Below are 13,975 nucleotides of genomic sequence, written 5' to 3' on the forward strand. Positions count from 1 at the left end.
ATACCCGTCGCAAGAGCCACTGGTTGATGCTTATTTATAAAACCCTCTTAGGCCTCACTCCCCCCTGTCTGAGATACCTACTGCAGCCCTCATCCTCCACATACAACACCCATTCTACCAGTCACATTCTGTTAAAGGTCCCCAAAGCACCCACATCCCTGGGTCGCTGCTCTTTTCAGTTCACTGCAGCTAACGACTGGAACGAACTGAAAAAACACTCAAACTGACCGTTTTATCTCAATATCTTCATTCAAAGACTCAATCATGGACGCTCTTACTGACAGTTGTGGCTGCTGCACATAATGTATTATTGTCTCTACCTTCTTGCCCTTTCTGCTGTTGTCTATGCCCAATAATGTTTGTACCATGTTTTGTGCTGCAACCATGTTGTGCTGCTGCCATATTGTTGTCATGTTGTGTTGCGACCATGCTGTGTTTTCATGTGTTGCTGCCATGCTTTGTTGTTGTCTTCTCTTTATTTAGTGTTGTGGTGTCTCTCTTGTCGTGACGTGTGTTTTGTCCTATATTTTTATTTTATTTTTAATCCCAGTCACTGTCCCCACAGAAGACCTTTTGCCTTCTGGTAGGCCATCATTGTAAATACGATTTGTTTTTCTTAACTGACTTGCCTAGTTAAATCAAAAATACAATACTTTACTGAACTCTCTCTCTGTACTGTACTCTACTGTGGTGTAATGATGTCAAAACCTGTGAAACATAGACGTCTATGACTGGTTCAGATTTCGGCCATTCTGGACCAATCTAATTTGGTTTTGTTTGGGGGCGGAGCTCAATAGAATAACACACTACCGTTCAAAAGTTAGAGGTCACTTAGAAAAATCCTTGTTTTTTTAAAGAAAATATCATTTTTGGTCAATGAAAATAACATCAAATTGATCAGAAATACAGTATGATCATTGGTAATGTTGTAAATGACTACTGTAGCTGGAAACGGCAGATTTTTTTATGGAATACATAGGCGTACAGAGGCCAATTATCAGCAACCATCACTCCTGTGTTCCAATGGCACGTTGTGTTACCTACTCCAAGTTTATCATTTTAAAAGACTAATTGATCATTAGAAAACCCTTTTCCAATTATGTTAGCAGAGCTGAAAACTTTTGTTCTAATTAAAGAAGCAATAAAACTGGCCTTCTTTGTACTAGTTGAGTAGCTAACACAACGTGCCATTGGAACACAGGAGTGATGGTTGCTGATAATGGGCCTCTGTACGCCTATGTAGATATTCCATAAAAAATCTGCCGTTTCCAGCTACAATAGTCATTTACAACATTAAGGATGTCTACACTGTATTTTTGATCAACTTGATGTTATTTTAATGGACTAAAACTTGCTTTTCTTTCAAAAACAAGGACATTTCTAAGTGACCACAAACTTTTGAACGGTAGTGTATATGCAATGGATGATATTGCATATTTCTACCTTTGTGTACCTATTCAGGATACATCACCATGAAGAGAATGACAATCATATCCATAATTATGCATTTCTGTGTAGTACACATCAGTGACCGATGATGTATTTCCATTGCCGTAAATCTGTTATCGGGTGTAAACACTTAACTTACTGTAGTTCAATAACCAATATATTACTGTATACAGTGCCTTCAGAAAGCATTCACACCCATTGACTTTTTCCACATTTTGTGGTGTTAAAATGGATTAAATATAGATTTTGTTTTTGTCAATAACCCATCATGTCAAAATTAAATTGTTTTTCTAAATGTTTACAAATTATTACAAAATGAAAAGCTGAAATGTCTTGAGTCAATAAGTATTCAACCCCTTTGTTATGGCAAGCCTAAATAAGTTCTGGAGTAAACATGTGCTTAACAAGTCACATAATAAGTTGCATGGACTCGCTCTGTGTGCAATAACAGTGTTAACAATCTTTTTTTAAGGACTACCTCCTCTCTGTACCCAACACTTAAAATAATCTGTAAGGTCCCTCAGTCGAGCAGTGAATTTCAAACACAGATTCAACCACAAAGACCAGGGAGGTTTTCCAATGCCTCACAAAGAAAAGCACCTATTGATAGATGGGGAAAATAAACAAAGCAGACATTGAATATCCCTTTCAGCATGGTGAAGTAATTAAGTCAACTTTGAATGGCGTAACAATACACCTGTAGTGGAATTTGACTGTCTCTTTCTGCTTACAATCTCTCACACTTATCATACATGTTTTACCTGCTGCAGAGACAGACAGGGTATTTGAGGTTTGCTCTTATAAGAATATTTTGAAGATAAATACACAACGCAGGGGATGACAGGACGAGAGGACTAGACTTAATTGTCAATGGGGAATTGTCAACGGAAATAGTTGGTTGTCAGTTCAACAGCTGTTTAGAATGTGTTGAATGTCAGACCTGAAGTCAGAGCTACGTGTGCCATGTTTTCATTGATTTCAACACTCTCACAAGGTCAGCTCAGCGGGAGTGGAATTATTGGCTGAATACCCAGACTGTGGTTGCCAGGTGTTTTCTTCCTGAGCAGGCGGCCTCTGGGAGAAAACACTTTGCTGAGAAACAATGTATTTGGCTATCTTTGTATAAAGTATAAACATGCTGAGGGGGAAATACCTCATCAGAAAGTGCTGTTTGTCTGTAATCTCTCCGCTGACCTGAATAAACAAATGTATTTAAGCTTGATGTTGGGGTCCTTAGTGGTAATTTCCACAACACACCCAAAGATACAGGCGTCCTTCCTAACTCAGTTGCCTGAGAGGAAGGAAACCACTCAGGGAATTCACCATGAGGCCGAGAGTGAATGTAAAACAGTTACAGAGTTTAATGGCTGACAGGAGAAAACTGAGGATCGACCAAGAACATTGGAGTTACTCCACAATACGAACCTCATTGACAAGAGTGAAAAGGAAGCAAGCCTGTACAGAATAAAAATAATAAAAAACATGCATCCTGTTTGCAACAAGGCACTGTACAGAATAAAAATAATAAAAAACATGCATCCTGTTTGCAACAAGGCACTGTACAGAATAAAAATAATAAAAAACATGCATCCTGTTTGCAACAAGGCACTGTACAGAATAAAAATAATCAAAAACATGCATCCTGTTTGCAACAAGGCACTGTACAGAATAAAAATAATCAAAAACATGCATCCTGTTTGCAACAAGGCACTGTACAGAATAAAAATAATAAAAAACATGCATCCTGTTTGCAACAAGGCACTGTACAGAATAAAAATAATAAAAAACATGCATCCTGTTTGCAACAAGGCACTGTACAGAATAAAAATAATAAAAAACATGCATCTTGTTTGCAACAAGGCACTGTACAGAACAATAATAAAAAACATGCATCTTGTTTGCAACAAGGCACTGTACAGAACAAAAATAATAAAAAACATGCATCTTGTTTGCAACAAGGCACTGTACAGAACAAAAATAATAAAAAACATGCATCCTGTTTGCAACAAGGCACTGTACAGAACAAAAATAATCAAAAACATGCATCCTGTTTGCAACAAGGCACTGTACAGAACAAAAATAATCAAAAACATGCATCCTGTTTGCAACAAGGCACTGTACAGAATAAAAATAATAAAAAACATGCATCCTGTTTGCAACAAGGCACTGTACAGAACAAAAATAATAAAAAACATGCATCCTGTTTGCAACAAGGCACTAAAGTAACACTGGAAAGAATCTGGCAAAGCAATTCACTTTTTGTCCTGAATATAAAGTGTTATGTTTTGGGCAAATCCAATACAACACATTACTGAGTACCACTCTCCATATTGTCAAGGGTAGTGGCTTCATGCTATGGGTATACTTGTAATTTTTCAGGACTGGGCAGTTTTTCAGGATAAAAACTAAACGGAGCAAAGCACATGCATAATCCTTGAGGAAAACGTGGTTCAGTCTGCTTTCCACCAGACACTGGAAGATGAATTCTCTTTTTATCAGGACAATAACCTAATAACCTGTATTTGCAACCATTTTTAAAAAACATGTTTTCACTTTGTCATGATGGAGTATTGTGTGTAGATGGGTGAGAAAAATATGAACTGAATCCATTAATTCAGGATGTAACACAGCAAAATGTGGAAAACTTATCAAGGGGTATGAATATTTTCTAAAAGCACTGCATACTGTCTTCAGATTTCTCTCTCTCGTCACCTGTCTGTGAGGTTCCAGAGCTTCTCTCCTCGGCTTCCTCGTCAACTCTCCCACAGTCCGCACACTTCCCCGTACGGCCGACCTCTCTGTCCCCATCCCTGCGTCTGTTCTCCGACAACTGCAGCCGCTTCTTCAGTGACTCGACCTGCTCCCGACTCCGGGACACCTCCTTGAGGAAGCTATCCTCCACCAGCCTGGTGATCTCGTACATAGCAGCCTTGAATACCGTCTCCATGACTCCGGAGAGCTGAGACTGGAAGGTTACGATGGCTTCAGACATCATAGCAAACTGTCTATGTGTAGCTAGCTACAATTAAGAGTTGGTAACGTTTAGCTACTTTTGTTCAGGTGAGTCAGTGTTACGATCCAGTCTAGCAAAAGGCTAGGAAGCTATCTAGCTTACGTTAGCAGGCTAGCTACTGTCTCTCTCCATGGCGGTCCTAATACATTTTTTATCATATCGAGATTTAAGTTGTAGCATTTACTGTATATGAAGCTATTCGAATAAATATAAATACCAGAGGTATTGAGAGAAAACAAGGTTATGGTAGTTAGCTAACTAGCTACAGAGTCAACACAAAAAGCATCCACAAAACAACAGGACTTCCGGAAACAGACCTACGAATCGGGTAGTGGGACAATCTACATTGGAACGCTCCTTATTGCAGAGAGTAGACGACATTTATTTGAAGAAAAACTTTGTTTGTTCTTACGTTTAATGTAAATAATGTTCAAAATATAATATTGCTATTATTATCAAATCTAGATACTGATTAGTAGGCTATTTATCGTGGAAATTATTTACAGGAAATCTCCACGGAAGCGATTCATCCCGCCCACCAGACCGTATATTATCTGGAAAAAACGATCAACCCCCATGCTCAGCAAGTGATTTCAACCTTTTGGTAATAACGATTTGAATCAGTAGTACATTATGGTGCAAAATATCCCTTTATTGACTAGCAACACGGCTGGTAGTAGCATGTTAGCTAGCTAGCTATTTTTCTTTAGCAAGCTGGATACGACCCCAGACAACTGTTACATTGTGAACCTTGCAATTTGATCGTCTTATTGAACCTTTGTTGCACTCTTTTACGCTGGACTGTCTTCGCCACTTGGTTGTTAGCGAGCTGGAGGAGCTGTCACTCTTGTTGGACAGAGAAACAGATACGCGATGTGTCAGTGATAGTCATAGCATATTTCTACCCACTTATTCTGAATAACAGGGCTTTCTGAAGAGATTCACTTTAGGATCACACACACAGTCCTGACTTGATCCCACATGCACAGATGTTTGGTGCAGATCCCACTGTGAATTGATCTGTAAAAAAGACACACACGCAAGCAGTATGTCGGAGAACCTCGTCCTCACCTTCCAGACCCAGCTCTCGGGAGTCATGGAGACGGTCCTAAAGTCAGCCATATATGAGATCACCAGACTGGTGGAGGATGGCTTCCTGGAGGAGGTGTCCCGAAGCCGTGAGCAGGTCGAGTCGCTGAAGAAGAGGCTACAGCGGTCGGAGAACAGAGGAAGGGAGAGGGACAGAGAGGGAGGCCAGAGGGGGAAGTGTGCAGACTGTGGGAGAGCTGATGGGGAAGGTGGAAGCTCTGGAAACTCACAGACAGGTGAGGAGAGCCACATCTAAAGACAATATGGAGGAATCACTCTAAAGTGTGACTGATGTAATCTGTATTTTTCATACTTTGGTGATCAGGCAGTATTGGTTTAAGAAAGGAGTTAGTGGTATCTCAATAAGAGGCCTCCTTTCCTTCATCTGCACTAATGCAAAAAAGACTCCACAGCATCCACAATGTTGCTCTCGCCTTTCCTTTTACGTAAATAAAATGTTCTCTTTGTTTACCTGTGGCAAGGTGCGGAGATGGGGTGTGGCCTGAAGCAGGAGAAGGTACCAGGGGAGGAGTGGAGCAGCTGTGGGGGCGTGGCCAGGGAAACAGCCTTCCATGATCTGGAGGCTGAGGCCACCAGCCTTAGGAGAACCTCTGAGGTATCTAGGTGACTAAACACCTGTGAAGGGTGGAGGGTGCAGTGTTACAGGACATTCAGGTAGAAATATATTTCAGAAAACATATTAGAACAGATAGTCTTTCAGGAATAATTGGGCAACCTTTGTCAAACCTCTCCTCATATTTGAACTGTTCCAAAACTAGCTCACTTGATTCAACTTGTCAATGAATCATCAAGCCTTTCACTACTCTAATCAGGTATGCTAGTTCAGGGCTACGACAAAGTTGTGAGATGTCTGGGGGTCCCTGAGGAGAGTTCTGAATAGAGAACCATGATGTCAGCTCTATTCAGTCACTGTCAGTTTATCAATCATTTAGTTAGAATCGACTCATTAATTTGCTCTTCCAGTCCACAGAGGTCACAGGTCAGAAGCTGGACAGCCTGCTGAAAGAGGAGCCTCTCCACAACACTGAGCTACAGGAGAGATGGGGTGTCTGCCTGGACGGTGAGTTGTTTACAACAAACATAACATAGACAAACATAACATTGCCTACCTTTAGGTTTAAGAGAATGATAAGAAGAGTAACTGATAATCTGCTGTGTCATTCCAAATGTATTCATTATTACACATGTAAAGTAAACTTGAAGCTGTAAGTACACATTTAACATGAGTTACTCTACTACTGTTTCTACTAGTTCTAATGTCTTAAATATTAATGCTTCATGTCCCCTGTGTTTTCAGGTGCCGATGGTTCAGACGTCTCGGGGCCCAGTAAGAGTTTCAGTGAGCAGGAGCTGCAGCAGTGCCAGGCTGACTGGGGATCCGGTCTAGACCAGGGGCCTGAACCACCAGGCCCAGAGGGAAACCCAGGGGACCCCAGTCAACCTCTCTTCCAACCCCGTTACAGCATGGAGGATCTGGGGGGTGGCTTTGAGAAATCTGGTTACGGCGGTGCTGGTGGTGGAGGAGGCCATCGTCTAGACGTGGAAGGGCTGGATAGGCTTCCTGGTTCTCCGTCTCATCTGGATGCGTTGAGCTACGGAGCTGTGGGTCACTACCAGGTGGACCTGGGGGGGTCTGAGGGGGGAGACCATCACCATCGCTCCCACATGCCTGGGCCCCATCGGAGCCGGAGGGAGCAGGTGGCGTCGCCAACGCCACCCCCCCACCCAGAGGTGGGTGTCCGGAACTGCCTGTTGATCAACGAGGAGGGTTACCTGCAGGACTCCAGTGTCTTGTACCCTGAACACGGTGTCCCAGAGTCAGGTAGCAGAGCCGGCCACAGGGGGCTAACCTCCATCCACTCTGGAAGCTCAGCCCACAACAACAACACAGAGAGCCTGTATGGTGCCCCTGACAACTTTGGACTCTCTCTAAATCTCAGAGATCGTTCACAAGAGCAGGTAACAGAAGGAGGAGTAATGGGAGGAGGGGGGAAGCGTCATGCCTGCAATCAATGCACCATGACATTCTCAGACTCTGGCTCCCTTGAGGCCCACAAGCAGACACACAAAACAGGTAGAGTCTCAGGGTCAGGATCTGGGCCTCCGTACTCCTGCACCAAGTGCGGTAAGTCCTTCACCCAGGCTTGCAACCTCAAGGTCCACCAGCGGGTCCACCAGGCAGAGGGACTCCACCTCTGCAGCCACTGCTCCAAGGGCTTCACCTCCTTCTCCGACCTGAAGAGGCACAAGTGCATTCAGACAACAGACAAGCCCTACTGCTGCTCCATCTGTGGGAACAAATTCAGTCGGCTCTGGAACCTCAAGCTGCACCGGCGCGTTCACACGCAGGAGAAACCCCACCGCTGCACTATGTGTGACAAGAGCTTCGCTCGGGCAGACAATTTGAAGGTGCACCAGCGCACCCACACTGGGGAGAGACCGTACTGCTGCGCTGTGTGTGGACTCAGCTTCAAACAACTAAACCATCTGAAGTGGCACCAGCGCAAACACAGGCTGGATCTCCTGGCCTGAGCAGTGGTCTAGAATTTTTTTTTTTTTGAGAAATTGTTTTTAAATAAGGACATAAAAAATATGAACTGTTGGAAATCTAACCATGTGTTGAATATTAATTAATGTCTTACATTATGGACTGTCTATAAATTGTCTGTTATAATGATCATGCGTAACCTATGAAACATTTGAATGATGGGACATTCATATGCTCGTGGGAAGTCGTAAGTCTGACATGATTGTGTTCAAGTGCATTTTAAGTCAGACCAATTCTTTAACCAATAAGATTTTTGCTAGCTTGTTTTCTAGCTCATGATGCTCATAATAAAGTTATCTAGTTTGCTTAACATTGACAGTATGGTAAAACTAGCTACATTATCCAAATTGATAAGTTTTTAATTGTCAAAATTGGATTTGTTGTCAAGTTTTGGTTGAATAGGTATAAGTGGTTTCCCAGTTGTAATTACCATTTAGAGGGTTGTTCAAGTGAAACTTCCCAGTCCAGCCCAGATTTTTGCATACAAATAAAACAAAATAAAACACATTTTAAAGCAACTAGTTTAATCCCGCAGAACATAAAAACCAAGGCGTGAGACATGAACACAGTACACCTATATTTAAACTTGTTTTTAGGCTTCTAACTTTCCTAATAAAAAAATAATAATAAAAACAAATTATGACAAATAACCAGAATATGTTTCAAAAACAATTATTCAAGTCTCAATTCAAATTCCCTGTGCTCAAGAATGCCAAGGTAACCTGTCTAAATGACTATCATCCTGTAGTACTCACATCTGTAGCCTAAAATGCTTTGAAAGCCTGGTCATGGCTCACATCAACACCATCATCCCAGATGACCTGTACCCACTCCAATTTGTATACAGCCCCAACACTTGGACAAAAGGAACAGCAACAGTACATGAGAATGCTTTTCATTGGCTAAAGCTCAGCATTCAACGCCATAGTGCCCTCCAAGCTCATCACTAACCTCAGGACCCTGGGACTGAACCATGGACTGAAGACCTCCCTCTGCAACTAGATCCTGGTCTTCGTGACGTGAAGCCCCCAGGTAGTGAGGGTAGGCAATAACACACCCGCCACACTAACCATCAACACGGGGGGCCCTTCAGGGATGCGTGCTTAGTCCCCTCCTATACTCTCTGTTCACCCACGATGCCTGGCCACGCACAACTCCAACATCATCATTTAGTTTGCCGACAACACGATGGTGGTAGGCCTGATCACCGACGACGATGAGACAGCCTTTAGGGAGAAGATCAGAGACCTGGCAGTTTGGTGCCAGGACAACAACAAGACAAAAGAGCTGATTGTGGATTACAGGAAATCGAGGGCCGAGCACGCACCCATTCACATTGACGGGGCTGTAGTGGGTCGAGAGCTGCAAGTTCCTCGGTGTCCACATCACCAAATTATTTTGGTGGCAGGTAGCCTAGTGGTTAGAGCATTGGGCCAGTAACTGAAAGGTTGCTGGATTGAATCCCTGAGCTGACAAAGAAAAAATCTGTAGTTCTCCCCCTGAGCAGTTAACCGACTGTTCCCTGGTAGGCTGTCATTGTAAATAAGAATGTGTGATTAACTGACTTGCCTGGTTAAATAAAGGTAAATTAAAAAATATCACGGTCCCAACACAGTTTTGAATTACTTTTATTATTATGTTTTACTTTTCTATTTTTTCTGTATTTTCTTTCTCTGCATTGTTAGGAAGGGCCCGTAAGTAAGCATTTCACTGTTAGTCCACACCTGTTGTTTACGAAGCATGTGACAAATAAAATTTGAATTCAAAATTGTTCTTGTCTTTTCTTTTGTGCACTTTGCTACGTCATTCTCATAATTATTCCAAACAACAAAATCACCCCAAATGTTTACACAACAAAAGCTTTACATTTTAGTAATTTAGCAGATGCACTTATCCAAAGTGACTTACAGTGGCTTGCGAAAGTATTCACCCCTATTGGCATTTTTTCTATATTGTTGCCTTACAACCTGGAATTAAAATAGATTTTGGAGGGGTTTGTATCATTTGATTTACACAACATGCTTACCACTTTGAAGATGCAACATATATTTTCTTGTGAAACAAACAAGAAAAAATACACAAAAAAAATGAAAACTTGAGCATGTATAAGTATTCACCCCCCCCCAAAGTCAATACTTTGTAGAGCCACCTTTTGCAGCAATTACAGCTGCAAGTCTCTTGGGGTATGTCTCCATAAGCTTGGCACATCTAGCCAATGGATGGGTTCCGCTGGTGGCCAGCAATCTTTGTCATACCACAGATTCTCAATTGGATTGAGGTCTGGTCTTTGACCAGGCTAGTCCAAGACATTTAAATGTTTCCCCTTAAACCACTTGAGTGTTGCTTTAGCAGTATGCTTAGGGTCATTGTCCTGCTGGAAGGTGAACCTCCATCCCAGTCTAAAATCTCTTGAAGACTGAAACAGGTTTCCCCTCAAAAAATCCCCTGTATTTAGCACCATCCATCATTCCTTCAATTCTGACCAGTTTCCCAGTCCCTGCCATTGAAATAGATCCCCAAATCATGATGCTGCCACCACAATGCTTCACTGTGGGGATGGTGTTCTCGGGGTGATGAGAGGTGTTGGATTTGTTGGATTTGCGCTAGACATGGCATTTTCCTTGATGGCCAAAGCCTCCACATGCCTTTTGGCAAACACCAAAAGTGTTTGCTTATTTTTTTCTTTAAGCAATTACTTTTTTATGGCCACTCTTCAGTAAAGCCCAGCTCTCTGGAGTGTATGGCTTAAAGTGGTCCAATGGACAGATACTCCAATCTCCGCTGTGGAGCTTTGCATCTCATTCAGGGTTATTTTTTGGTCTCTTTGTTGCTCTCTGATTATTTTTCTACTAGCCTGATCTGTGAGTTTTGGTGGGCAACTCTCTCTTGGCAGGTTTGTTGCGATGCCATATTCTTTAAAATGTTTAATGGATTTAATGGTGCTCTGTGGGTTTTTCAAAGTTTCTGATATTTTTTATTAACCCAACCCTGATCTGTACTTCTCCACAACTTTGTCCCTAACCTGTTTGGAGAGCTCCTTGGTCTTCATGGTGCCGCTTGCTTGATGGTTCCCCTTGATTAATAACGTGTGTTGCTGACTCTGGGGCCATTCAGAACAGGTGTATATATACTGAGATCATGTGACACTTAGATTGCACGCAGGTGGACTTTAACTAATTATGTGACTTCTGAAGGTAATTGGTAGCACCAGATCTTATTTAGGAGCGTCATAGCATTGGGGGTGAATACATATGCAGCACGCACCACTTTTCCCTTCTATTTTTTGTCCATTTTTTTAACAAATCATTTTTTTCATTTCACTTCACCAGTTTGGTCTATTTTGTGTATGTCCATTACATGACATCCCAATAAAAATCCATTTAAAATTACAGGTTGTAATGCAAAATAATAGGAAAATTGCCAAGGGGCATGAATACTTTTGCAAGGCACTGTATAGGAGCAATAAGGGTTAAGTGTCTTGCCCAAGGTCACATCGACAGACTTTTCACGTAGCTCCGGGATTCAAACCAGCAACCTTTTGGTTACTGGGTCAACACACTTAACTGCTATGCTACCTACCTATAGGCTACCTGACGCTTTGATACTTGTAATCAATCAATACATAAAAACTATCATGACTCAAGGCGAAACCCCGATGCAGACACAGGAGGCAGATGGTTGGAGTCTTCCAATGTTTATTAATCCAAAAGTAGTAGGCAAGAGAATGGTCGTGGACAGGCAAAGTTCAAAACCAGATCAGAGTCCAGGAGGTACAGGGTGTCAGACAGGCTCGTGGTCAAGGCAGGCAGAAAGGTCAGGCAGGTGGGTACAGAGTCCAAAAACATGCAAGGGTCAAAACCGGGAGGACAAGAAAAAGGAGAAATAGTAGCAAAAATCAGGAGAACGGGAAAAATGCTGGATGACTTGGAAAAACATACAAGACGAACTATCACAGAGAGGAAACACAGGGATAAATACAGTGGGGGAAATAAGTGGGGAAAATACACCAAAAGCAGTAGACGGTGGCCCTGTTGAAAGTAGTGGCCCTGCTGGTTGCCGTGGAAGCAGTTTCGGGCCTTGAAATTGGGGAAGTCCTTGCCGCAGGCAGAGCAGGAGAGAGGAGAGGCTCTCTAAAGCGACAGTGCTGCTCAGGACACGACCACCCGAGATGTTTCTGCTGAAACTGGGGAGACTTGGAGCTGGAACGGCAACTACATCAGTTGTGATTGGCGGTACTGCCATGCCTGCTGGAACGGCAACTACATCAGTTGTGATTGGCGGTACTGCCATGCCTGCTGGAACGGCAACTACATCAGTTGTGATTGGCGGTACTGCCATGCCTGCTGGAACGGCAACTACATCAGTTGTGATTGGCGGTACTGCCATGCCTGCTGGAACGGCAACTACATCAGTTGTGATTGGCGGTACTGCCATGCCTGCTGGAATGTCAGCGGGCAGTGGGAGGACATGAAGCCGGAGCGAGGGATGGCGGTGATAATGAAGGGGGTAGGTCGAGGGCTGGAGGGAGACCATTTAAAATGCAAAGCCGCCACGGCCACCGAACGAGGTCTCAAATCAAATCAAATCATATTTGTCACATACATGTGGTTAGCAGATGTTAATGTGAGTGTCGCGAAATGCTTGTGCTTCTAGTTCCGACCATGCAGTAATATCTAACAAGTAATCTAACCTAACAATTTCACAACAACTACCTTATACACACACAAGGGTAAAGGAATGAATAAGAATATGTACATAAAAATATATGAATGAGCGATGGCCGAACGGCATAGGCAAGATGCAGTATATGGTATAGAGTACAATATATACATATGAGATGAGTAATGTAGGGTATGCAAACATTATATAAAGTGGCATTGTTTAAAGTGGCTAGTGACACAGTGCCTGCTGTGATTGGTAGAGATTTCACAGTGCAGCCCTTGACCCCACCCCTAAAGCACCAGTTAGATGTCAATGTCATCACTCAGGCAGAATCTGCAGCATGGCACAGAGAAAATATGGATATTCAGAACTTCTTCTGAAAGAAGAAAAAAAGGGAGCAGGTTGAGGCATTAGTGATCGAGGTGGAGAGGGCAGAACAGCCAGAAAGTCAAAGAGCCGCAGCAGTTACGCCTCGTTCACAACGGAGTGAAAACACAACACCCCCTTGTGGTTCAAGGTTCCATTGCGAAACGTCAGTCAAACAACAGGATTTTTACCAAAACAGAGAAGATGAAAATATGTGGTTTTCGGTGATGGCTTTATGAGACAGCTAGCAACCTGTTAACAATTACCCATTTGAGTGAGTACTATTTTAATAGTAATGTTAAATAATACACATTGGGGCCTCCCGAGTGGCACATTGGTCTACGGCGTCTCTACAGACCCGGGTTCGATCACAGGCTGTGTCACAGCCGGGCCGTGACCGGGAGAAGCATGAGGCGCACAATTGGCCCAGCATCGTCCGGGTTAGTGGAGAGTTTGGCCTGCTGGGATTACCTTGTCCCATCGCGCTATACTGACTCCTTGTGGCAGGCCGGGCGCCTGCAAGCTCACTTCGGTTTTCAGCTGGACGGTGTTTCCTCCGACACATTGGTGCGTCTGGCTTCCGGGTTAAGCGAGAAGTGTATCAAGAAGCAGTGCGGCTTAGCAGTGTTGCGATTCGGAGGAGGGATGGCTCTCTACCTTCACCTATCCCAAGTCAGTAGGGGAATTGCAGCGATGATCCAAGACTGTAACTACCAATTGGAGACCACGAAATTGAAGAGAATCGGGGGTAAAAGTACAACAATAAAAAATATACATTGGCTGTTAAGCCAATTAGAATAGTAATGTTAAATATAATACACATTGGC

At 43.0% G+C, this 13,975-nt stretch overlaps 2 protein-coding genes across 49 annotated transcripts in view; one reads left to right on the forward strand and one right to left on the reverse strand.

Annotated features, from left to right (window-relative positions):
- Window positions 1–13,975, reverse strand: part of LOC118372071 (zinc finger protein 135-like) — a 95,524-nt gene that overhangs the window by 9,901 nt on the left and 71,648 nt on the right. For 45 of the 48 annotated variants that reach the window (XM_052508700.1, XM_052508701.1, XM_052508697.1 and 42 more), the window contains exon 2: window positions 4,162–4,306. The exons of 2 other annotated variants lie outside the window; for them this stretch is intronic. In XM_052508700.1, the coding sequence (XP_052364660.1) occupies window positions 4,162–4,306 (145 nt within the window). Of the gene's footprint in view, window positions 1–4,161; window positions 4,616–13,975 lie in introns of those variants that run through there. One more of the 48 variants, XM_052508699.1, reaches the window with a different exon arrangement.
- LOC118372060 (zinc finger protein 34-like) lies at window positions 4,759–9,890 on the forward strand. The gene is made up of 4 exons (XM_035757814.2): window positions 4,759–5,787; window positions 6,034–6,167; window positions 6,536–6,632; window positions 6,870–9,890. Exons 1-4 carry the CDS (start codon window positions 5,511–5,513, stop codon window positions 8,102–8,104), a joined length of 1,743 nt encoding a protein of 580 aa, XP_035613707.2. The 5' UTR covers window positions 4,759–5,510; the 3' UTR covers window positions 8,105–9,890.

This window comes from Oncorhynchus keta, unplaced genomic scaffold (assembly GCF_023373465.1).
Source record: "Oncorhynchus keta strain PuntledgeMale-10-30-2019 unplaced genomic scaffold, Oket_V2 Un_contig_3860_pilon_pilon, whole genome shotgun sequence".
Classification (NCBI taxonomy): domain Eukaryota; kingdom Metazoa; phylum Chordata; class Actinopteri; order Salmoniformes; family Salmonidae; genus Oncorhynchus; species Oncorhynchus keta.